This window comes from Crinia signifera, chromosome 3, assembly GCF_055691185.1.
Source record: "Crinia signifera chromosome 3, ASM5569118v1, whole genome shotgun sequence".
In the NCBI taxonomy this organism is placed as follows: domain Eukaryota; kingdom Metazoa; phylum Chordata; class Amphibia; order Anura; family Myobatrachidae; genus Crinia; species Crinia signifera.
The window spans coordinates 212,053,852-212,081,768 of NC_139219.1; the positions used below are offsets into that span (position 1 = coordinate 212,053,852).

The 27,917-nt window shown below is 37.5% G+C and overlaps 1 protein-coding gene across 2 annotated transcripts in view; it reads left to right on the top strand.

The window, feature by feature from the left end:
- CSMD1 (CUB and Sushi multiple domains 1) overlaps positions 1–27,917 on the top strand; it is a 1,658,539-nt gene that overhangs the window by 1,381,638 nt on the left and 248,984 nt on the right. For both annotated transcript variants that reach the window (XM_083177358.1, XM_083177357.1), the window contains exons 35-37: positions 3,863–3,987; positions 8,125–8,221; positions 14,656–14,760. In XM_083177358.1, coding sequence (XP_083033484.1) covers positions 3,863–3,987; positions 8,125–8,221; positions 14,656–14,760 — 327 coding nt within the window. The remainder of the gene's footprint in view (positions 1–3,862; positions 3,988–8,124; positions 8,222–14,655; positions 14,761–27,917) is intronic.

Below are 27,917 nucleotides of genomic sequence, written 5' to 3' on the forward strand. Positions count from 1 at the left end.
TAGGGAACAATGTTAAAAAGCCTGATTGACCGCGATTTTACTGTAAAATGCCTCAATGCCCGCGATTTTCCCATAGGAATCAATGTTAAATGGGCTACAGAGCCCAAATAGCCCCAATTAACCCTTAAATGTCCCCCCAATTTTTGTACGCCACCCCACGATCCACGCCAACCCGAAGCGTGGCGAGCGCAGCGAGCCCGCGAGGGGCGGCGGTACGCGTCCTCCGACCTTTTCATGCCCTACTATCCACGTCGGCGTGGAGTTGAGAACAGAATAGTGTGGCGAGCGCAGCGAGCCACCGAGCCCGAAGCGTGGCGAGCGCAGCGAGCCCCGCGAGGGGACGCGGATACCTTCACAGGTAAACGCGTCCCTTCGCGGGCTTCACAGGTGTCCGCGTCGCCACGGACACCTGTGAAGTCCGCGAGGGGACGCGTATAACTGTGAAGGTATCCGCGTCCCCTCGCGGGGCTCGCTGCGCTCGCCACGCTTCGGGCTCGGTGGCTCGCTGCGCTCGCCACACTATTCTATTCTCAACTCCACGCCGACGTGGATAGTAGGGCATGAAAAGGTCGGAGGACGCGTACCGCCGCCCCTCGCGGGCTCGCTGCGCTCGCCACGCTTCGGGTTGCCGTGGATCGTGGGGTGGCGTACAAAAATTGGGGGGACATTTAAGGGTTAATTGGGGCTATTTGGGCTCTGTAGCCCATTTAACATTGATTCCTATGGGAAAATCGCGGGCATTGAGGCATTGAATGCAAAATCGCGGTCAATTAGGCTTTTTAACATTGTTCCCTATGGGAAAATCGCGGTGATCGCGGGCATCGCGTCGCGGCCGTTTATGTGCTGCCCGCGATGTCGCGATCACCGCGATGGGCGCCGTTCTAGGTAAAGAGTACCGTGCCTTCTAAAGGAATCAATTATCCCAACCTTTAAAACAAGTTTTTATGAGAACATCAAACATAATGGGCCTTATTTTGGTTCATTCTTTCTGACAAAATCCTTCTTAGATGGACAAAACCATGTGCACTGCAGGGGGGGCAGATGTAACATGTGCAGAGAGAATTAGATTTTGGTGAGTAATTTTGTTTCTGTGCAGGGAAAATACTGACTGCTTTATTTTTACACTGCAATATAGATCTCACTTTGAAGTAAAACCCCACCCAAATCTAATTCTCTCTGCACAAGTAACACCTGCCCCACCTGCAGTGCACATGGTTTTGCCCATCTAAGAAGGATTTTGTCAGAAAGAATGAACCAAAATAAGGCCCAATGTTAGCCACTTAATTTAGATACTGTAAAAATTTTTACTTCATGTTACATTAAAATTCAGCAAAAACGCATAAAGATAATAATTTTATATGAGTTTGGTATGATTTACCTATAATCAAAATCCCTACGTTCAAAATACTGACAGCAATTGACCGAGGGACAAAATACAGACAAGGTCAAAATACCGACATGGTCACAATACCTACATTTAAAATATAGACAGGTCAAAAAACAGACACATGTTTTTCTTATTTTTTGGGGTCTGTATGTTGACATATGTCGACTTGAACCCCGTGCTTCGGGCATGGTGCCTCGCTGCACTCAGCATACTATTATATTTCCCCTCCATGTCCACTGGGATGGTAAAGTATGTACAAGTTGGTATTTTGACCTTGTCTGTATTTTGACTTTGTCAGTATTTTGACCGTCGGTCAATGGTTGTCGGTATTTTGACCGTCGGAATTATGATTGTAGGTAAATTGACCGCATCCCCTTTATATAATGTGTGTGTGTGCATGTGCGTGTGTGTGTGTGTGTGTGTGTGTGTGTGTGTGTGAAAAGTTTTATCCATTGTATGATATTTGTCTTTTCTTGGTCCTTACAACATAATTTGTAGAGAGGTAATCCATATATTATAAATCCTTTGATGACAGGTCAAAGGTAAATCAATATTAATAAAACAGAAACACAAAGGAGTGAAATGGGTTTGTCATTGCATGGTGCAGATGAATGACAAGTTGTTATCTAGAAAAATACATATTGAGGCTTTAGCAAATTATTTAACAGGAGATGAGATGAGCTACTGTACAGTAAGCTTTGTACTTTCTCTATTTTTTAGTAAATTGGAAATAAAAGTTTAGGGGATGAAACATCTTGGACATGAGATAAATAACATATTCATGACAGATGAGATTTCAGCATGTGATGTGAAATTATCCATGTTTAAATGTGTATGCCATTCTACAGTACTATCCAAATACTGTACACATGCTTAAAATGTGTCACTCAAACATGTACTGTAAAATGTGCAATCTAGGGATATATTCACAAAATAAAAAAAACTGCCCGCACAAACTGGAGACAGAAATGAACTGTTCCCAAGCTTTTACCCTACGGTTTCTGATCTCAAGAAAATGTTTACTTTAAAACTCTGCATGTGACATAATAACCATTTTGCTATACAGCATAGTAAACACAACCCAATTCAGCAGTTGTACATATTAAATTTGACACTGTTCAACCGTCAAAAATAAATAAGCAGTGAAAGATAGGCAGAACATCTACCAGACCTTTGTAGTATATACTGTAAACACATGATTGCTTTACATAATCATACTAGAAATAAATTCTGTCTTCAGGGTATTCATTGATCGATTATATATTTTTAGGTTTTTTAACAACTTTTGCATACTTTATAACAGTACTGCAAACAACAGGCATTGGTTGCATACAGACAGACTGCAGTAATAACCACCCTTAACCGAACACATAAAACTACAAGAGAACATCTAAAAGTATCTTATACAATATGTAATAAGCCTAATTTAAATTATTAATAGTTATAGAGCTAAATAAAATGTATGAATAGGTATAGAGCTAAATGACAATTTTATTTTAACTAATATTACAGTATGTGTATTGCCTTTTTTACATTATTTCACTATCCCATAAATGTCCTAATTCCAATTGGTACTAATTCTCCTTTAAGCCCAAATGTTTTTTTTTAGTAATCAGATCCATTCCTATTGTGATCATGTTGTAATGGGAAACATGATCTTAAAATAAAATTATACAAAAACATAGGGTGGGTGATGGTCTGGTTATAATAATGCATCCCTCGTTTCCACTAGTCCTGCTTTGTTTGGCAGGCACAGCAAATCTCAAAGCTGCCATCTGTGATCAGCCTTGTGTGTCTAAATACACCACAGGCTGATCACAGTGAAAATATTTTATACAACAAAAATAAAGACTTTCTTCAATTCAGTGATCATTGATCCAGTTTGGTGACCAGGTAAGCTGATCACTTTGCTTCTTCTGTAACCCCTGGTCATCTGATCTCGTGTGAAGTCCCAGCTGGCAGTTTACAGCACCGATCAGTTGAATGGGGTGACATAGAGCCCAATGATCAGATGCGTTTACCAGATAACCTAAACTGAGGTACTGTAAATGTAAGATAAATGGAGCAGGGTGTTCAGTAGGCAGTAGTTCATGCTCAGGGTACGAGACTATTTGATAGATTCTTGCAATGTATTCAAATATCACAATGTAAATGTTGGCTAATTTATTACAACCCATCCACATCTGAGATGTGGATTGTAATATATATGCCCCTATATCTTGTAAAATATATATTTACAGCAGCTTCAAAAGATTACTGACAGTAAAGTATTTACACGCTACAGTATAATTGTGTCAAGTATCAACTGCAATGCTGAAGGTAAATCATCAATTGGTCATCAATTGAATATGGACAAAACAACACTTTTTCTTTCTAATAAAATAATTGTCAAGTTATATCCTTGTAGTTAGGTAATTTCTGTAATATATATATATATATATATATATTTAAATTATTTTTCACTTCTCTTTTTAGTTCCATGTAGTGGAAATTTTACAGAGAGGAGAGGAACAATATTATCCCCTGGCTTCCCTGAGCCTTATGGCAACAGTTTAAATTGTATTTGGAAAATTATAGTGACTGAAGGATCAGGAATTCAGGCAAGTATATATTTTTGAACAGAATTTGCCTTGTGTTTGTTCTGCTGTGATCACAACAGTAAACCATAAAATAACTTAAAGGGGGAAATTTATTAAGATGAATACACCTGAAATATGACTGCCTACATGTATTTTGGGCATTTACTGTGCCCGAAATATGCCTATTCATACTCATTTAACAGGCGTATTCATATTCCTAATCAGGAATATGAATGCATACGCCATTGAAAGAAAATGAATAGGAAATAACATTCAGTCAAATGGTGATTCCAAATTTGCTAACCGGTCATATGTAATACATACCTCTCAACATGACTATCTCCAGGAGCGACACAATGCTCTGCTCTTGGACCTTCTACTTAATGCATGATTACGTTCATCTGTGCTAAACAGGTTAATTGATAACAAAGGTGCTTCAACACAGGTGATGGCAATCATGCTTTAAGAGGGAAGTGCAGCAGCAGAGCAATTTGTCCCTCCTGGATAGGGTCATGTTGGAAGGTAAGGTAATATACATCCGGTAATTGCAGCGAAAGTAAGCCTAAAAAAAAAACAGCACCTTTGAGCCTAGTGCTGGTTTTAAAAAATCCAGGGATCCCCTACTCAGTTGGACCCATGAATTTCTGAAACCAGGACTGGCTTTTTGAGCCCAGGGCTGGTTACGGCCATGGGGAGGACCCCACGCTGTTTTTTTAATTATTTATTTTTGCTTTTTTTTTTTTTTTTACACTGAAGCCTCCATGGATCTGACTGATCCGTGCAGACTGCTGACTTGTATTTGTATTTAGCGGCTGTATATATGGCCACCAAATATGAATATAAAGGCATATGGCCACCTAGGCATTGCTGGTCGTATGGATTCATACCCGGCATTGGTTGTATTTTCCAATGTTAGTAAATTTCCCCCCAATGTGTGTGTTATTTTTAACACTGAGACACTATTCACTATTTTTTTTTTGCAAAGCATTCTATAATGGCTGACATGTTTGTATTTATCCATCATTTTCCCATAAAGGTTTATTTTTAAACACCAAAGTTTTGGGGATACATTTCAATGCAATTCTACCACCAGAATTGAGAACTACACATAGTTTATGTCCTGCATTCACATGAAGGTTTCTTTAACCAGCACAAGTGCAGGAATTTTCTAAACTTCTTAAAAGACTTTGGTTTAATAATATGATAAAAAGATACACTTATCCTTAGCACACAAAACTATAACAGTCTTTAAAAACCACCCATTGTGCAGCCAACATCCCGCCAACATCCCTGGCGTGATGAAAAAACTCTAATCAAAGTACAGAGCAGCATATCATGGAAAAGGATAAAGACATAACTTAAACACCTTGATTATGAGTCTGGCCCAACCTCATGGTAGTGGTAGAATGATCCTTAACAGGGTTAATGCAGGTGTCCTTGCTCCTTCAGAGGCTCAATTGACGCATTTTGGATATGTCTTTATCCTTTTTAAAGATATTTTTACTCTGACTGTTGCAGTCATGTGACAAGGTTTAGCCAATCAATTCATTGACTCTCATATTTATAAATATTTTCAATATGTTGTTCCTTGTTCCAAACATTTTATACTGTCAAACTCATTTTCCATATAGAACACTATACTGCTAGCTCTCTTACTGTATGTTACTTCATTTAGATAGCTCCAGAATAAATTGGCTGCAATATCTTTCTGTCTGTCAAGAAATTAAGCCAACTTGACTCAGGATAACTGAGGGCAAAAGGAATATATAATTTGACTATCTGTGTATGTGTCAACCCAAACAATTGGAAACAGCCATTATATCATTTTCTGCAAGACTGGCAGCTATTAGTATGTATTAGTATGATATGAGTACGATCACATGCACAAAGATTCAGCAGATATATTCTGACTGCTTACAATGACATTTCTAATAATTATCACATTGACTTTGGCCAGATATACATTGTAATAACAGTAAATAATATCCTGGGGCAAACTCGGGGGTTAAACCTTGCTCTGGCAGGTCTGCAAGATGTTGATTACAGCCTGAATTGTGGTTTTGTGGTTGAGGTGGTGAAGCCACAGCAGCACCTGAGCCTGACCTGGATTCTATTACTATACCCTGAGTCAGCTGTCACTTGTGCAGGTCTTAGACTTCACCACTAATTGCCGCCGTTCCAGGGCAGACTATCTCCACCCTATACTTGGATGCCACCTGGTCTTTTGCAGTGATACAAGGTCCCAATAATGTCAGGTTACTAGTAACAGAATAAACTGACTAGATACACCAAGAGTAACTAGGCTCTGCACATGATTACGGACTAGAATATGCAACCTTGTAGAGACGAACTGAACACAGGATTTGTGGCCTTTACCGCTATAATGTGAATCAGTCGCAATAAACCAAACAAGAACCATAACAAAGGTATTGCAGATAGGTTTGCACCCTAACTGCCTATATGACACAGTCCCAAAGCTAGACCAATGTCTCTGGCATCATCCGTGAGATGAACAAACAAGTAACACAAACAAGACAAGTAGAATGTGGTTTGGCCTGCGACCCTAACCACCTCCATCACGGGACAAGACCTATGCCTCCAGCTGTGAGAATACCAATGGCAGTTAGTAATAAAAGGTGCAACCTCCTCCACAATGTGTGGGGAAGCCGCTGGTACTCACAGAAGCTGGACAGAGACAAGATCTCATAGGTCACATGGCAGGTATGATACTGGAATACTCAGACACAGGCTGGGGCAATCTAGGACACACTTGCTGCATTGAGGCTCTAAATACACAGGCTGGAATAGACTGAACTCTGGAATAAACTCAGACAGCAGTTTGCTGGAATTCTGAGAATCTCTGGGAACATAGAAATCACCAGCAACAAGAAATATCATTAGAGTAAGACAGGAGTATAACCATCAGAGTTTATTGCTTGGAGCATACCTATATACCCAGTGGCTTAGGAGGCAGCCACACCCAAAGACTAAGGTATGAATGGAAACAAGGCATGATTGATCAGCCAAAATCTGGAGCCCTGATCCGGTGAACACATGAAACCCACACAGAACATGAATAACAGTGGCTGCTGTGGTCGCAGCCCATGACAAACAGTCATTGTTAGATACTTTAAATTTGTCCTTCAAAGATGCAGCAGGGAATGACCAAAGTATTGGAGACATTAAGTAAATAGTGGGTTGAACACATAAAACATTTCCATATGCATGCTCATGGCAATGTCTATATAAAGGCATCAGTTGGAAATATACTGTAATAGTAGATTATGAAGTGAAAACAGTTTTTTTATACATTATCGACTGTTGCCAATTCCCTGGCACTATCCAAAGCAATATTTCCAAAAACAGTTCAATCTAGAATTTCAACTGAATGAGAGTAAATGGCTGCACTGAATGTAATTGTTAGGTAAATATCTATATTTTAAATTAGTTCACACGCATTAGAACTTGAATGTATTTTACATATTGTTACGTCTTCTGAATGCTGCAACCAACTGATGCCAAAGTTTATTTAATCATTTGAAATAATACAAATTAATTAATATTTTAGCATCATTACTTACATTGTAACAAACATTTATGTCACAAAAACATAGCTGGTTGACACAACATATCACAAATAGCCATATATTTTGAGTAAATAATCGCTGTGAAATTTAGTTTCCCACAGTTTCCCACAAGGCTGTTACAATTTCAAGCACAGGATTTTCAGAGGGGGGTTTTCAAATATTTGGATTTATAGTGAGCGTGGCGAGTAGATTTAGTAGTAGGACAAGTCTTACTAAACTGGGCATGTGCAACAGTTCCATTCAGTCCCTTATTCTAATATTGTATTATTTACCAATGCTTTTGTGACCATTATTTGAGCCAATGGAGAAGCCAGTGGAATAGAGAGTTTTTAGGCAACTGGACACCTATTCTGCATTTGCCTAGTTTACATTACATTTATACAATTTTTTACACTACATTTCTAAAACATTTTTATAAGCTATATTTACAACTACTGTAGATATTCTTAGATAGGCAACTTAAAATGTATTGCAGTACCTTTAATAATGTGTTACAGAATAAATTATTAGTGGTTTGAAATATACTACTTGATTAAAATATTTAACTTCTTATGTCATCTTCCTTTGATAGATACAAGTTTTAAGTTTTGCAACAGAACACAACTGGGATTCACTGGAGATATATGATGGCTCAGATATGACTTCACCAAGACTTGGGAGTTTTTCTGGTAAATCTCCTTAAACATATTAAACATATGGTATACATTTTAAATCATGGACCTGGAAAGGTGTCAGAGTATATCTGTAAATGTTCTCACTTGCTTCGATAAGGCAATATGAATCCTTGTTCTCAGAATTCAATGTTATAAAAAACATAATTTTTAAAGATAATATACAATTGTTTTAGCGTGTGCTGTCATGCCATATCACCTGTCATGTTGGAGCCATATGTAGTTGTTTTGGCACTAAGCGCATATCTCTTTTTTTTTGTGCCGGTCAGGCCCAACTTGACCGATTTTAGCAGCTTAAAGATTCTAATATTGGGCACAACAGAGAAAATTGTCAAAAACACGACTTTCTCATATTTCTACTCACCTCCTCAGGAGGGTGCGAGCAGAAAAAATATGCACAAAAGCCTGGGTAATGCAAGAACACAGTGGTAATGCAGGGGTTAACAGCAGTCATTTTAAACAATAGGTAATAGCAGGCATCTGGATGTCTCACCTGAGGAGCTAAATACTGTGTCTGTGCAGTACTGTGACACTTCTACAAAGTAAAGAAGAGGGCTACAGTTTGCAGTTGTGCTTTAGCATATCATTTCAGAGGTTGCAACTTCCTGCAGACTGTAAAGATGTGAAAAGTTTTATTGTTCCTCAGTGAGAAAAACAAAATAGCAATCTAGCAATTATGATACCTTTTAATGGCTAACAAAAATAAATGTTGTTAAAATGCAAGCTTTCGAGACTTCTTAGGTCTCTTCCTCAGGCATGGTATAACAAGGTGTGTGAAGAACCACATATATATACACAGCAGAGTAGGAACAAGATGTGATAGATGGACATTCTTAAGATCAAAACAAAACAAAATAACAGAATGAGCTTGTAAATTGAGTCCTTAATTAGTTTGTAGATAAGTAGTGTGAAAGTTTTATTGTCTCTAAGTTGATGACAGGCCAGAGTTAGAGCTCCGATGCCCTCACTCTCTCTGGGCCAGATTCCTCAGATGTTGTAGTGGGCCATAAATCCCTCGGATAGATTCAGTCCTGTGTTAAGGGTGTCAAACGTTGTCATTAATTTGTATTCCCAGACCCTCCTGTCTCTTTGTGATTTGAAATTTCCTTTTAGTATAATCACTTTCATATGATCCTGATTGTGTCCTGGGCTGCAGAAATGTTTGGCCACAGGAAAGTGTGTCTTTTTTTCCTTTATTGTGTGGCGATGGGACCTCATCCTTGCCTTAAGTTTTTGTCCTGTTTCTCCAACATACAGACCCCCAATAGGACATTTGGTGCACAGAATCAGGTACACTACATTGGTAGTAGAACATGTGAATGTCCCTGGGATCTTATAGTCCTGTTGTGTGTTGGGGATCCGTACACTGTCTGTAGTGAGGATATGGGCACAGGTTTTGCAGCTCCTTACATTGCAGGGATAGGTTCCTCTTTGTGTAATGGATGGCAGTGAACTTCGGATTATAATATTTTTCAGGTTTGCAGGTTGTCGGTAACATAGTAGTGGAGGGTCTGGGAATATTGTTTTCAGGCGGTCATCTTTGTGTATGATGTGATGTAGTTTTTTTGCAGTTTTTCTTAGCACCTCAAGCTGTGGGTTGTAGGTGACTACCAGGGGTACACGGTTGTTTCTTTCTCTTTCTTTATATTGGAGAAGTTGATTTCTGGGTATCCTGATGGCTCTGATAATCTGATCGTTGATTGATGTGGGATGATATCCCTGATTTAAAAAGGTCCCTTTAAGTTGTTTTAAGTGGACATCTCTATCTGCTGGGCTGGAGCAGATGCGATGATATCTGATGGCCTGGCTGTAGATAATGGATTTTTTGATGTGTTTCGGGTGGAAGCTGTCCCATCTGAGGTATGAAGGCCGATCCACGGGTTTTCGGTATAGGGTTGTCTGTATTGCGTTGTTTTGAATTGTTATAGTGGTGTCAAGGAAGTTTATCTCGGTATATGAGTAATTCATTGTCAGGTTTATTGTTGGATGAAATCTGTTAAATTTTTCATGGAAATGTATGAGTTCTTGTTCAGAATCAGTCCAGATGATCAGGATATCATCGATGTAACGGAAGTAAGCCAAGGGTTTGATTGAGCAGGATGCCAAGAAGTCACTCTCGAGTTTTGCCATGAACAGATTGGCGTATTGCGGTGCCATTTTACTGCCCATGGCGGTCCCGGTGCGCTGTAGAAATATTTCTTTGCCAAAGGAAAAATAATTGTGTGTAAGGATGAATTTTGTAAGCTGTATTGCAGGACCAGGAGCAATCCCATTGGACTCAAGATATATCTGGCATGCTGTCAGTCCATCTTCATGGGGGATATTGGAATATAAGGATTCCACATCCATGGTGGCAAGGATGGCTCCATTAGGGAGGGGACCTAGGGTTGATAATTTATTCAGTAGGTCCGTGGTATCTTGGAGAAAGCTGGTTGTATGTCTCACCAGTGGTTTCAGGACACCCTCTACCCATCCTGAGATTTTTTCAGTGAGGGTTCCCACGCATGAGATGATTGCCCTCCCTGATTCTGAACAAGAACTCATACATTTCCATGAAAAATTTAACAGATTTCATCCAACAATAAACCTGACAATGAATTACTCATATACCGAGATAAACTTCCTTGACACCACTATAACAATTCAAAACAACGCAATACAGACAACCCTATACCGAAAACCCGTGGATCGGCCTTCATACCTCAGATGGGACAGCTTCCACCCGAAACACATCAAAAAATCCATTATCTACAGCCAGGCCATCAGATATCATCGCATCTGCTCCAGCCCAGCAGATAGAGATGTCCACTTAAAACAACTTAAAGGGACCTTTTTAAATCAGGGATATCATCCCACATCAATCAACGATCAGATTATCAGAGCCATCAGGATACCCAGAAATCAACTTCTCCAATATAAAGAAAGAGAAAGAAACAACCGTGTACCCCTGGTAGTCACCTACAACCCACAGCTTGAGGTGCTAAGAAAAACTGCAAAAAAACTACATCACATCATACACAAAGATGACCGCCTGAAAACAATATTCCCAGACCCTCCACTACTATGTTACCGACAACCTGCAAACCTGAAAAATATTATAATCCGAAGTTCACTGCCATCCATTACACAAAGAGGAACCTATCCCTGCAATGTAAGGAGCTGCAAAACCTGTGCCCATATCCTCACTACAGACAGTGTACGGATCCCCAACACACAACAGGACTATAAGATCCCAGGGACATTCACATGTTCTACTACCAATGTAGTGTACCTGATTCTGTGCACCAAATGTCCTATTGGGGGTCTGTATGTTGGAGAAACAGGACAAAAACTTAAGGCAAGGATGAGGTCCCATCGCCACACAATAAAGGAAAAAAAGACACACTTTCCTGTGGCCAAACATTTCTGCAGCCCAGGACACAATCAGGATCATATGAAAGTGATTATACTAAAAGGAAATTTCAAATCACAAAGAGACAGGAGGGTCTGGGAATACAAATTAATGACAACGTTTGACACCCTTAACACAGGACTGAATCTATCCGAGGGATTTATGGCCCACTACAACATCTGAGGAATCTGGCCCAGAGAGAGTGAGGGCATCGGAGCTCTAACTCTGGCCTGTCATCAACTTAGAGACAATAAAACTTTCACACTACTTATCTACAAACTAATTAAGGACTCAATTTACAAGCTCATTCTGTTATTTTGTTTTGTTTTGATCTTAAGAATGTCCATCTATCACATCTTGTTCCTACTCTGCTGTGTATATATATGTGGTTCTTCACACACCTTGTTATACCATGCCTGAGGAAGAGACCTAAGAAGTCTCGAAAGCTTGCATTTTAACAACATTTATTTTTGTTAGCCATTAAAAGGTATCATAATTGCTAGATTGCTATTTTGTTTTTCTCACTGAGGAACAATAAAACTTTTCTTATCAACTGGCTAACACGGTACCAAACTTTTTTCTTTTGTAAAGATGTGTGCACACTGTGCAATTTTGGCTATGGAGGATTTTGAGTATGTACTTTTCCTTCAACTCTCCAGAGGCCAGAACCATACAATCTTGACTATTTTCACTTGCAAATTTCACTATGTGCTATCTAGCCTATGGCCAATTACATTAATAGTGACATCAGTATCGCAAGCAGGGGAAATACTAAGAGATTTTGGCTGACTTTTTATATTTTATTTTGACTTTATAGTCAAAATTGTAATCCAAAATCGCACCATGTACACACCTTAGGTCCTAATGCCAAGCATGTTCTTACACAAGGACAGGGGCAGTGCAGGACGTTTGTCCTTCAATATCTATTTTATGGGACACCAAGTAATCCCACAATTCCCTGTTGTGTATATAGAAAAATACATGTAATGGGCTTTGTCACATTCTCACTAAACTTACAGTGTAAAGATGAGTTATAAAATAAAGGATCTGTCTCATCCTCTTAAGTAAATTATCTACTCTAATACCATTTGCCATCCATGAGGTAAAGGTTACAGGTCTTCAAGATTATTAATGATACAGTTATGTGGTTCAATATAAAACAAGATTTCAAGAAATCTTTGAGTATATTAATTTCCTTTGTTCTTCGAAATCTAGATTCCAGTGCTTTCTAATTAAATCATTTTCTTTTGACAGTATCAGAATCTGATACAAACTATTTCTAATATCCTGCTTCTCTTTTGATTGATATCTCATCAAATTACATTTACCATATCTGCCTGTTACCAGCTTACAAAATGCACCCGTGCGTTAAGGTATATTACCGTACACAACATACTGTATTCTTGTAAAATTAGATTTAACATGCTGTAGTCTATCAGTGCTCAGATGCTTATAATATAGCTGTTGTATTTTCAATTTCCTACAGGTATAAACAGATTATTGTGACTTTTTTGTTGTATTCTACACTACAATATTTTTTTTTATTTTTTTTTTTTTTAAATCCCTGCCATCAATAAATTATTGTACAATAACTACAGTAATGTTGAACATAAACTAAGCCGATATAAACTAAACATAAACTAATACTGACACAATCACTCAGTTTATATTTTTCATGGAGATTTAAAAATAAATTTTCTCTTTCATTAGAAAATGGTAAAGCTAATTGCTAGGCAGTGCCTATTTGCTCAGTTGTCAAAGCTTAATGATATACAGTATCTACAGCTCATCACTCTCAACTGTGCCGATGATAAAATTGTTTTCTAATGCATCAAGTCTACCAAGTAAGGGGATAATAAGGGAATTTTACTATTCAATCCTGTCCACTTTTTCACCAGGGAAATTGGCTGGGATTTACAGCTGTAGACTAAGCTGCACTTGCAGAAACAAGTGCTACATTTTCAAATTAGCTGATGCATCCGTGGAAAAAGACATAGATTCAAAAGATTGAATAGATGGAATGCAAATATGGGTATGCAAAATTACACCCTTTACCGTCTGTGAACCAGACATACCAGCATGCCTTGCAACAGTTTTAGCATTCCCTAATAATAACAATGTGGCAGCCCTTAATGGAATGTGAAGCTCCACCTTGTAGGGGTCATATATTGATTATCCCTCTTCTAAAATCTTGTAAATTTATCATCTACAATAATAACAGCTAGAAACCAGTTGTTTCAACTGTTATGCTATGTAATATCTGTCTGTTTGGTAAAGTTATTCCTGATTATAAATACTGGCCCCAATTTTTTTTTCTCCCAAATAAACAAACAGTGTCTGTGTTGTAAATATCACTGAGGTTACTGTGAGACAGTTTTATAGTCACCATTTGTCTTAGCAGTCTTCATCCCACAGGCTTCATCACAATTGGGGCAGCATATACAGCACAGCATATTGGTTCAGTGATATGATATCTAGAAAGCACTTTTCCCCTGTGAATATTTCATACTGTGCGCGATTTAAAATAATATGCCAAAAATCTCCTGTCTGGGTAAGCACTTAGTGTGCTTTCGGACCTCTGTAATTTCCATTTTACAAATGATTCAATATATCTAACAATCATTGTGTCCATCATAGCAATATGAAGATTTAATTTAAAATCGGCTGTGAGCATTTTTCAGAGAGTAACACAGTAGCTAAAGTTGTAAATCTGCTGTCATAGCAGAAACATCAGATTGACTTACAGTAGATGGTATATTCATTTGAAAATCATACAGCTCTATAATAGAGCTGTCAGAGAAATATACATGCTTATATTATTATGTAATATTCCAAAGTTCTAAAAAAGTGTGCAAAGTTTTAAATATACACTTACATCTGATACCAAAAAGGCATTTTTTTTTAATCAAAGCAACTTGAATTTTCTTAATGGGTCTTTAATGTGTTACATAATAATGTCTTATTTTGTTTTGCCTCCTCTTTTGAAAGCATATTTTACTACAACTGTATTAAGAACATAATTATTTATCTCTATCATTAGGGACTACTGTTCCAGCATTGTTAAACAGCACATCTAACCAGCTTTACCTGCATTTCCATACTGATATAAGTGTTTCAGCTGCGGGATTTCATCTGGAATACAAAAGTGAGTGTTTACCCACACTGTTAGCATGGTCTACAGTGTACATAAAGCATTGATTTTAGAGTGTATGTGCTGGCTGGTTCCACTGGGGGGATCATGTGTGCTCTATGGTTTTGTGTGGCACCTGGTATTCAGCATGAGGCTTCACACATTCTTTCTAAGCACACCCCCAGACTCCTTTTGGATAGTTTTATAGAATTTTGGGGGTAGGCTTAGCAATGTGTGAAGCCATTTTCTGATTTGTGGGTGTTACAACAGTCCAGATACACTCAGCTCACACAATCATGGGGGAACCAGCCAGCACATATATTGCATATATGGTAAACGTATATGTGCTAAGTGATTCCCATCTGCACTATAGGGTCAGTGCTGCAGCCAACTCTGATTTTAATGGTCTGACTTCTGGGAGTTGATGCGTTCGCTCACATGCTGCTGCAAGGAGGAGAGGTCATTTGAAGGTCACTCATCATCTAATGATTTTTCCACTGTTTGTAAATAAAAGTCATCCTGGACTGACTTTTCTAGCTTATGCTTCCAGAGGAATTTAGGGTGGCCACTGATGTTGTGATGTCAGCCACTTGCCCGAAGCAGGCATGGGCACACCTGCACCCGCAGGGCTTCACCAAGTGTTTCTATGGGTGTGTCCATAAAACATTGGACATTCCCCTGCTTCCACCCCATGCCCTCCCCCTTCCCGCCCCCTATTGAGTGAACTCCCTGGTGAGTGTGAAACTCAATGAAGGTGTTCGCTCCGGGGGATTGCACATGTGCATATTAGCTCATGCAAAATCCGCAAACATCGGCTGGGGGAGCGAAATTCAGACTTGAGCGATCAGGTCTGAATCGCCCCCTTAGTGTTAGCACTGCCTTTCTTTATCATAGAGATCTTTGTGTGCATGCCAATTGTGTTATGTAAATGTACCATCAGCAGCAGAGAAACCAGTGTTGTATAAATCACTGATCTATGGACCAAACAGAGCTTGGAAGCTGGTCTCTGTGTACCAGCATCAAGAAGAAAAACATTGGGGGACTCTGGACCATTGGTTTTTAACATAGTAACATAATAATTAAGGCTGAATAAAGACGTTCGTCCATCGAGTTCAACCTATCTTACTTGTAACTACTGACTTGAGTAAGTCATATCTATAGGATTCCCTTAGTGGCCAAAAATGTATCCAGTTTGAATTTAAATTCATTAACAGTAGTTGCTGTAATTACCACCACCGGCAATGAGTTCCTGAATTTTACTGTTCTAATGGTGAAGAATCCTCTTCTTAATTCTGTACAGAATTTATTTTCCTCGAGCCTCAGTCCCACATGTCCTAAGTTTAGGCCTGTTTGTGAACAAACCATGTCCCAGTTGCATATGATTCCCAATCTTGTACTTGAATATTCCAATCACATAACCTCTCAACCTCCATTTCTCCAGTGAAAACATATTCAGCCTGGTTAACATATTTTTGCATTCTAGTGATTTGAGACCTTTTGCTAGCTTAGTTGCCCTTCTCTGTAGCTGTTCCAATTCATTTATGTCCTTTTTAAGGTGCAGTGCCCGGAACTGAACACAATATTCCCAGTGTGGTCTCACCAATTCCTTGTAAAGAGACACTATCACATTGGCATCCCTTGAATCCATCCCCCTTTTAATGGATGACAGTGTCCCATTTGCTTTTATCATCTATGATGACCCCCAAGTCCTTCTCTACAGCAGGATTCTCTATAATAAATCCATTTAGCCTATAATTAGCTTGTTCATTTTTTGTTCCCATAATTAATTACTTTACATTTATCAAAGTTAAAATACATTTTACACCTTTCTGCCCATCTTTACAGTTTAATTAAGTTTAATTAAGTCACTTTGTAGTGTATCCACATCCTTTCCTGAGTTATTTTCCTTACTCAATTTTGTGTCATCCACATACATTGCAATTTTACTCACTGTGCCACTTCCTATATCATTAATGAATATATTAAATAAGGTGGGTCCCAATATTGAACCTTGCTGGACTCCACTTTGGACCTTACCCAAGTTGGAATGTATGCCATTTACCATCATTCTCTGTCCCCAATTGTGCAACCCGTTTTTAATCCAATTACAAATTTTATTGCCTAACCCTAAATTACCTAGTGTTATTAATATAATTTTATGAGGCTTTAGCGAAATCAAGCAGTTTTACATCAACAGATTTCCCTAAGTCCAGCCCCCTACTAACTTCCTCATAGAAGCTAATTAAATTAGTCTGACATGATCTATTTTTGTCAGTATTAACCCCTCCCTTTTCATGCACCTGAAAAGTTTTACTGAACTAATTTGAGCATCTACCACTATCTGTATGTATGATCTATTTTTGACAAACTCATGCTGAGCCTTACGTATCACCTTGTTAAGAAATATTGGATACTATCTCTTATTATTTCTTCTAATATTTTCGCCACAATGGATGTAAGGCTGACTGGTCTATAATTTTCAGGATAAGTTTTGCTACCATCAATGGTCATCCAATGCAAAGTCAATAAGTGGCTGACTTTTATAATATTTCTTAGCTTTGTAAAAACAGTAGCCAGAATTCATCAGGTGCCCTAATCTGTATAAACCAAACAAAAGCACTCGCTGTTCACTGTTCTAACCGGAATATTATATAAACCATGGGTGGTCAAATCGGTCCTCGAGATCTACCAACGGTCCACGTTTTCCAGGTAACCTAGCTGGTGCACAGCTGTAGTCATTACTAACTTTCACATTTTAAAACATGCTGCATTCATTCCTACTATAGATCCACAGGTTGCCTGGAAAACATGCACCATTGGTAGATCTTGAGGACAGGTTTGGCCACCCCTGATTTAAACCATTAAGGTTAGATTTAAAAGCTTCTATATGTCCCATGAACAGCCAACATGTAAATATGCATAAAAGCTCAAAATCTGATCCTCACCTGGTTTCAATATATTTTTTACAATAATCACACACACACACACACACACACACACACACACACAAATACAAGATAATCATTTCTTACAAAAAAACAGAGACTAGTTGAAAACCATCACCACCCCACACAAACAAAACCAAATCTTATATATTAACACCATTCTTCAATTTCTTAGCATTTGACTATATTATTTGAATAAACATGTTCAACTGTTTATTTTAAATAAATATTTAGAGCAAACCAAAGGGATCTAATATTTGTGATTTACAATTCAGCTAAAAATGAAAGAATCTTTGGACACGTCTTTTGACAATTCACAAACAAGCTTGTTTTGTTTTAAAATTCTGTTTAAGTAACTGATTCCAAGGCCATACATTATGATTAGTCATTCTGCATTATCTAGTCCTGAATTCAATGTTATTAATTTACAAAAGTTGCTGTCTGGTACAGGATGAAAGTTACTTATTTTGTACCTAATAAAGTATGGTAAAGACAAAACTCATATTCATTTTTATAAAGAACATAATGCATGTAGGTATTTTTTTCATTTCAGTACATAATCTGCACTAGTTCAGACTCCTGCTTTGATGTAAAACCTTTTTCCAATTATTGCAATGAAACAAAAGAACCCTGAATGGTTTTGCAGTATACAGACATTTAATTTGTATAAGAGGTACATTTTTGTTCTCCAGAAATGTTTTAACCTTTCCGAATGAATAGGGGTCTGTATAATAACTGTATGATTAATGGTATGACAAAGGTCAAATTAACAAACCATTCTGAGATTTCATTACATTGCAATGCTATTTTCAAAGCTTGAAATATTGCATAAAATCTATTCTTTGACACATTCTTCATTAGTTATTTGGAAATTAACCTTAATGAGCAATTTTAACACCTGAACAAAAATCTATCAAAATCATTATAAATGTACTTGTAGGTTCTTTGTAGAAGTGAACATTATTATTTTTTTTTTGGGTCATTCTTGCAAACAATGCAAGCAAATCACGGAACAGTTTGACAGCCAAATTAGATTATCCTGGGGTTTTTTTTAACTAAAGGATTCATATGCAAAATAGTAGCATTAGATATTTACAGGTTTGATAAAAGGCTATATTCTCAAAATTTGCAGAAATTACAATTTATTTGAGTTTATGGATTTTTTATGGATTTTTATGAATTTTTAACATTGATTGTCAATTTAATTATCATCATTTTACTTAACTGGTGATCAATAGACAATTAGGCCCCTATTCAGATCTGATCACAGTACAAATTTGTTCTCAAAATGGGCAAAACCATGTGCACTGCAGGTGGGGCAGATGTAACATATGCAGAGAGAGTTAGATTTGTATGTTACTTTGTTTCTGTGCAGTTTCAACACACCCCATGCAAATTTAACTCTCTCTGCACATGTTACATCTGCCCCACCTGCAGTGCACATGGTTTTGCCAATTTTGAGAACAATAGACACAGAAAGAGGTGCTTCACACAAAGCGCTCAATGTATAACCTCATAGGACAGATAAATAATAATTAAAAAGATATCACCATTTTTCATTTGGTTGCTTAATAGATGAATTCAATAAACAGGCTTTGTACCCTGAAATGATAGCCACCAAATCTCACAATTCATGTGAGTAGGTGGATCAAAAGAAAAATATAGTGCAAATTATCCTTAGTTTAAAAAGGAAAATTAATACATGTCCACACTTACAAAATGTAGACTTTTAAAACAGCATGAGATAACATCCCCAATAAGGCAAACTGCTTCAGTCAGATGGAAAAGGCAAATACAATCGCAGGTTCATATACCAGTTCGGAACACTCTTGAGTGTTGCTGAGGACTCCCCCCAGGAAGAGTGACTGACCGGCAGTCGTATTGGCAGCAGCGGACATTCCAAGTTCTGGACTGGTATATGGACCTGCGATTGTATTTGCCTTTTCCATCTGATTGAGCGCTTTGTGTGAAGCACGTCTTCCTTTGTCTATTGTATTTTTATCTGGGTATGTTATGGATGTTATACCCTCTGGTGTGATTCTACTAGCTGCACTTTGTCTTTAATTGCGCAAAATTGTTGGTACACCCCCTTTTTTCCCACAATTTTAAGAACAAACATGTACTTCTATCAGATCTGAATAAGGGCTCTAGTACTAAGTGCACCCATCATTTGATATTTTGGACCCAGCACTTTCTAAAATGAGTGTAGCTGTTCTCCTTGATTTTTCTGTTGTGCAGGTGGGTTTACCTGATGATTACACATGATATTGTATTGGTGGCCTCCTATACCTTTACTTTTAATGATCCATACAGTATAAGGCCATGTTTTGAGGTAAAATAATTTTTACTTAGGTTATGCAAATTATTTCGAGTTTTCCATTTAACCATTGTGTATACATCATTCATGTAATTAAACATTGTTCTAATGGAACAGCTCCGCAAAAGAGACATTACCTTACAGACTATATATTCCCCATACTCAGGTCAGTTTGCTTTTTCAATAATTTACTTTTAGAACTGTCAAGATGGTGTTATATTAGGAGGTGACTGTAATACAATGTTTCTACATGCCACAGACCATTATGGTAGTACCCCTCATCTTTCTTGTTCTATCTCAGACATTGGGGCAGCAAATGGTTTGATGATTCCTGGTGTGCTCTCTCCCACAGACAGGGATGATGCTCTTTATTCCTGACCACCATGACTCTTATTTCAGCATAAATCTGATCATTCTGCAGTTGTGGTCCATTTTGATTTGACAGCCGCATGCTTAGCAGGATGTTTCTCAATACTTAATGAGACACTTTTGCTGCACACAGATTTTTAGATGCAAAAAAAACAGATACATTGTTGGATTACTTAGTTACCAATGTCACCCCTGAGGTTTCAGTGGGCACAGTTTAGGAGGCTCACAAGGCTATGATTAAAGGGAATATTATAGCATACAACACATGGTATGAAAAATGTATATTCTGCGGTGTTATCCTGGACTACAAAAATGCAGCAGTTAGAGAAACTGATCATAAATACACCAATTCTATTTAGATACAGAGGAAAATTGATCTAGCTACAGGTTAACTATGCACTCTCTTGACTGAAAAACAAAAGAAAAAAGAAGAAAATCTTTGCTAATTCAGACAAGAATTTGACATCACAAAGTAAAAAAATTGATGCCATGCTAGATTCTAAACTAAGTACTAAATGCCCAGTTCAAGAAATGAAACTTTGTGAAAAATAAAACTTATTATTTACCTACATCCTCAAAACATTCTACCTTTGCAGACTGATGCAGGGAATATTTTGTTCTGTACACTCCCATCTATCAGATCCCACTTAAGGTGCGTACACACAGGGGCGATTTTGTGTAATATTGCGGGAAATATGGTCGCTAATCGACCATATTTTCCATGATGGGAGTGTTCTCCGGCGATATATTGCCGGGTGTGTGCTCCCATTTTTACCCCTGTAGTGATCGCTGGTCGCAGGAACATGCTCCTGCGACCAGCTGATTTCCACTGCCGGGCTCCCCCCCGGCAGTTTATTTTTCATCAGCGACCATCTCTGGTCGCTGATGAAAAGGAGAAACTGAGCAATATATTGCTCAGCCATATATTGCTCAGCAATATATGGCTGAGCAATATATCTCCCCCGTGTGTACGGGGCTTTAGTCTTGGCAGGGATATTGCAGATGAAGAAGTCACTTTGGATCTTAGATCTCAATTGAAAGTTCCTGGACCAGATGGCTTTTCTATGACTTACTATAAATCTTTTGCATTAACTTTAATTCCCCATCTCAAGAAATTATTTAACACCATATTGAAGTGATCTTATTTTCACCTGATAATTGTCATCCATAAACCTGATGAGGATCATGTGCAAACTTTGGGTGCATTTCCCTTTTGAACCCTGGCATCAAATTGTTTGCAAGGATTTTCATGAATAGAATCAATGAGTTTTTACCTACTTTTGTTGACCCAGATCAGCTGGGATTTGTTCGCCACTGTTAGGGATTGGACACAATGTGAAGAATGATTAATTTTATCCAGTGCATTAGTAGTTCCCAACTACCTGCAATAATCCTAGTACTCAATACAGAGAAAGCATTCAACCGGGTCTCCTCGACATTTCTATTCTCTATGCCTTTGAAGCATTTCATTTTTGTGCTTGATTTCTGCACACTGTCCAGTCTTTTTAACAGAATCTCCTATCTAATGATATTTGTTCTGAGGTGTTCAAACTGGGAAACTGGACTAGGAAGAGATGCCCACGCCTGCCCCTGTTATTTGCATTATGTATTTTAACCATTAGCTGCATGCATTAGAGCTAATTTCAATGGAATATCATTAGGGGGTCATCAGTATAAATTCTCACTATTTATGGATTGTGTCCTTCTTACTTTTTACAGTCAGATGGTGTCTTTCCCATCCTTGTTTCAGACTCTGGGCTAGTTTGGTGTTCTTTCTAGTTACATGGTCAATGATAGCAAATCAGATGCACTCTCCCTTCATTTCCTACATCATATCAGTATATGGTTGTAATCTACATACAATTTCAATGGTGCCCTGTGTATATTATTTAAGGCTTTACATTACCAAACATTATTCCCATATGTATCATTCATATTATACCCCATTTCTTAGGAGGTTACAAAAGGACATATTGGTCTGGTTTGCACAATATATTGGTTTGGCAGGCTTAATGCATTGAAAAAGAGTGCTCTTCCTAAACACTTTTCCAACACTTCCTGTATAGGTTTCTGCACATGTGTCACAATCCTTGCAGTCTTTATTTGGAAATTAATTTGAGGAGGTAAAAAATAGGATCCTGTCCAATCTTAAAGATGATGGTGGAATGGGTCTTCCCCTTTTACAGAACTAAGATTTTGACACACAACTAAGCCATATTATCTCATGGTATTCTCCCCCTGAATAAAAAAATGGATTGATATTGAAATTTTGTATTCCAATACCAAGGTGTAGAGATTCTCCCATGGTTATTCTTGTATTCACAGACCGGTCTAAGCCTATGCCCATGCTTCTGTCTAATTCACATCGATGACCTGGTACAATGAAAAAATATGCTTTATTTTACCCATCCCCTCTAACACATATATGAAAATACCTTTTTTCCTCTGGGGTTCTCTGATAAACTAGCTGCTCCTTTGCTTTCTTCAATGATTACACATTTTTTGCACATTTCTGATCAGTTTTCTCCCACAACATTTGCAGACTTTCAGGAATGTTAATGGCTCCCTGCAACTCTTCCTTAAACCAACTTACAAATTACTCATTTTGTATAGACCCAGAGCCCATCCAGGATACTTCAATGCACTCTTATTTGAACATTGTTCAATCCCTGTATCTCATGTGGCTTAAGGGTGCTATATCAGTGTTTTACTACCACATTATTGCCACTGAACACACTCCCCCTCCCCCTGTAAAAAAAAAACTTTGAGCAAGCTTGAGAAAATGACTTTGGCTTCCAGCTGGACAATGGTGAAGGTTCTCACATCAAACAATAAATGACCAAAGTGTCCATTAGCATGAAGGAATGTATTTAAAGTATATAATTCACTAAATAAAAACAAAGAATAAACATGGTGCCAATTAAAAATTCAGTAAGAATAATAAACTGGTTACCTGTTGCTTTCCATACAGGGGATTACTCATTACGATATATAACACAATAAATATAGAAAAGAAAGCACTCGCAAACAAATAATTGTATTTATTCACATTCTGTTACATTAAAAATATTGAATTCATATACAATAACCATACAGTTTCAAATTTCAAATAATAATAAAAATGACTCCTCAATTGTGTTGATATAAACCTTTACTACATCAGTGATAATAGAGAATTATTAATTACAGCCCATAGAATTTGGCTTGCTGTTCATAACTTTCTTCTCAGGCTTCCACTCTGTCCATAGATAGAGTATTTTTCCTTTCATGAGTGGAGTACTGTGCTGCACACTTCAGATGTTAGATGTTAAATAAGCAAATAGTAGAGTCCTTTTATTACTGGATACTCAGTAGCACAATTTCACTGATATATAAATAAGGTTAATGATGCTTTCAATATGCATTGATGACACTTGCATTTCTCTGTATAGATGTCCTTCACAGTAAGAAGTGTCTAGAACTGCAGCTTTTGTTAAAATTCCTCTATAGCTGCATCATAAACTGTAAGTGAAAAGCATTAAACTATGGCCATAGTTGAATTATTTATAACAATTATCCTCACAATTCATCTATGTTACCAGTGTTTGCACTTGGATGGCTTGTGGCTTTAGCATTTTTTACTTTATAAAGTCATATTTGGAGATCCCACTAGTGTTTTTCAGTGAAACTCAGAGGTTGTTATGATTGCAATGTGTCCAGCTGGTGGTATAGTAGAATTCTAAAAACATATTTCCCACACCTCATTAAAACCTCTTAGCACCTTCCTCAGCACTTTCTTTTCTATATTTATTTTGTTTCAAAATATATACTTGAAGGTACATGACCCCTGATTCAATTTTCCATTTGTGTCCACTATTTTCTGACCAAACAAATAAGGTCATGGTGGGAATGTGAGGATACAAAAACCAAAAGGAGATTTCATTTGTGGAAGCACACTTTTATGCATTGTATATGTATAGGGTTTTAGTAATAAAACATACATTTTATATCTTTACTCTAACATAGATTTGCTAATATTAAAATGTCAATCTCATGAATAAATGGTGTAAATAAATGTAACCAAATAAATAAATTCAAATCATATAATTTACACATAGTCCTGGTGTTCATTAGTAAAGCATAAAGAGAAAATCTTTAAGTGATCCTGTACATGAGCATGTGCCATAGCTACCTACCCTCCTGCATTCTGCAGGAGACTCCCTGTAATAACAGCAATCTCCCTCTCTTCCTCATTAGTCCAGAAATCTCCCTCATTTCACCTAGCCCACATTACACTGTTACGTTTTAGGGGAAAAAAGGAATGAGAGATAGATACATTTATAATGAATCATCAGCGTCATTTCCCAGCACTTCAGCAAGTATAGTATATATTACTATATGTTCTGGGGCTCATCTACATTTGGATATGTAATTTTAAAAGATTACTCTCAGATGTAGCAGTACACACCCACGCTTCTAGGTGCCACAGTCACAATCTCTTTTCACAATCTCTCCATATATGTAACAAGGCACGCCCCTTTGGGTGGAGCATGACACGCCCCCTCAATGGGGCGCTGTGCAAAATTCTACTGCCAACTATAATCTCCCTGAAACTAGTTTTCAAAAGTAGGCAAGCATGGCATGCATGTGCAGAACTGTACTAGTAAGACAGGCCTATCGACATATTTCAGGGTATAATGCTTTACTCTTTGTACTGCATCACACAGTCATTTTAAACAATGAATACATTAAATATAGAAAGTGCAGATGTGTCCTCATTCACCTAGCTTAAATATGCCATACAGCATGAGATGCCAGGTGCTACTGAGCTGCTTCAAGAGGTGTACATTTTGCATCTTTTGTGCATTACAGAAGCAGGAAAACAGTTTAGCACATACATATTCACAATTTCTGGTTTAATGTGTATTAAGAAATTGCTCAGTGACTGCTTTAAGTGAACTAAATAAGTTACACCAGATTGGTTTTGCTTTTGTAATGATTGTGCCTTTAACATATTAATTGTTTGATATTACTACAGAGATTACTGGATGGGATATCTAAGTTGCCATAACACCACTCTAGTAACTGTGGGGGTACTGCATTATATATGGGTGGGGTGCATGATTTGCATATTCTAATACCAATTATAATAAGAGATGCTATCCTGCTGAGACTAGTAGTTCCCCACAGTCCTAAGCAGTGCTAATCAGAATAAGTATAATAAACTCTGGAGCAAATGTGAGGTGCTTAGCATCATTTTTGGTCAAAAATAAATGGTCCACTTACAACACTTACAGCGTCCATGTGACCTCATCTCCCTAACACTGAAGTTCAAGTCCTGGGCACAGGACCCACTAATTCAGCACATGACAACCACCATATAGGTAACCCCACCAGTGAGAGGTTAAAGTGTCATTACATTTTCTCCATATGGTCTGCTTCTTATTTATAAAACAACAAGATGGGAGAAATGGTTGTCCATGGCAACACCCATGTAAAATAAATCAGAATCTACTTATTTATTTATAAATGTTGCAAAGATAATAGACAGTATCTGATTGGTTGCCCATAGCAACATCCCAACTGAAATCTTAGTAAATGTCCCCCTTATGTGTTCGTAGTTATACAATGGTGAGAAGAAATTATTAGAATGCCAAAATGTAAAAAAAATGGTTGATTTAAGTATCACATTGTGATGCCCCAAATAAGCCAGGCTACACCAATTTAGGGATTCTTGTGCCCCAAAATCATCCCTCAAACTCAAATTGTATACATTTATTCAGTGCCTTTCCTAATATATAGTATGTTAATAGATACCAGAGATCAATGTGATTAAGAACACCCTTGCTAATCCAACATAAAGGGAGTGAGGTTTATTTGTCAAGCAGTGATACAAGTGGAGATGTAATAAAAGTAGAAGTTGCCCATAGAAACCAGTCACTTTTGAGGTAGCATTTCTCAAATACTATTAAATGATAGGTAGAACTTGGTTGTTATGGGTAATTTCACCACTTGTACACTTCTCCACTGTTTACACTGTTTGATTTATCTTTCCCAGTCATTGTAATATATTCTGCATGTTTGTAATAAGCAGTAATTCTTTTTAGTGTTTTAGTTATAATCGTAAAACTAATAAAACATGAACAAAATGACACATCTATATAACAAATAGCAAATTGTACTGCAGATTATATGCTTGAAGTGCCTATATTATTATTATGCAGAATTATCAGAAATCTTAAAAGACTGAAGGGTACAATTTAAGAACTGAATTTAAGAAATAAGCAAGACTACGCCATCAAAAAGCGTAACCTTTCTGTAGAGTGCTGGGTACACTGCTCTTGTTGCAGTGGTATTTCATACTTGGTTAATAGTTAATTTTCACCAATTAATATTCATGAGCAAAATATAGGAACAATCATCCAGGTATTGTCAGTATCTATTGTTATTTTGACAGTATTTTTCCCCTACTTGACAAGGGCATAGTCAAGACATAAGGGGGCATGCCATGAGCCATGGGGACCTTGCCTCATGGCACATCACTGTCTCTCTGTATCCCTGGCAGAGCACCAGTAGGCAGGCTGCTCAGGTTATGTGTACCGTATTGTCAGAATAGTCCGTCAAGCCACTGACCTCCTGGCATTTGCCTTCAGTACCAGATTGCTAGTTTGGCCCTGATTTCATATAGTTTTTTTCTGTATCAACACAATTAGAATGTATTAAAAAATGTATATGATTAAATCTGTGTTTTTTCAATATCACCTTACTTGAAGCACTGTTTTAAAATAATAAACATTAAATGCAGAGACAGGAACTAATAATTTTTACATGTTCGTTTGATATTTTTTTTACATACACTTACACTTAGACATACAGTTGGAAACAGTTCTGTTGCTACTTGCTAGTATTATGGTATGACTAATTAATATTTCTTGATAGCTAATTAATTTACAAGCTGTACAAAGCCCCATAAAGTATTTCATTTATTGGACTACTGTCTAAGATTATTACTTTACATTGATATGGCAATTGATAAACTTGTTAGCTGCATTCATCTTCTTTATTCGAAAGTTATGCTCATTAAAATACTACAATATGTCATGTTCATGGAGCTAATGTTAATGGTATTAGTAAAAATATATGACCAAGGATCATTGTTGTGTTCACTGATTTCATTCTCAGAATCGGAACTACACATTATATATATTTAAAAAGCAATGCAAACAAAGATACAGTATGGTTTCTATAATATATATATATATATATAGATAGTGGCAGATGTCCGGCACTCACAATGACAAATTTCAGATGCTCCCGGTAACCTTGCCCAGTGATAAATACAATCCAAGTTGCTCCAACAGGAGCTATGGCCGGTACTCAGAGAGACTTTGCAAAAAATAATTAGAGTCAACACTAGAAGTGTGGTCAACGTTTCTGAGGCCCTTTATTGCCTCTTTCGTCAGGACATAAAGATACAAACAGAATAAAGACATTTATATAGCTTACCCAAACGACCCAAGAAGCTCTCCTGCACGCTGCGTCCACTCGGAGGTCGCGATGAC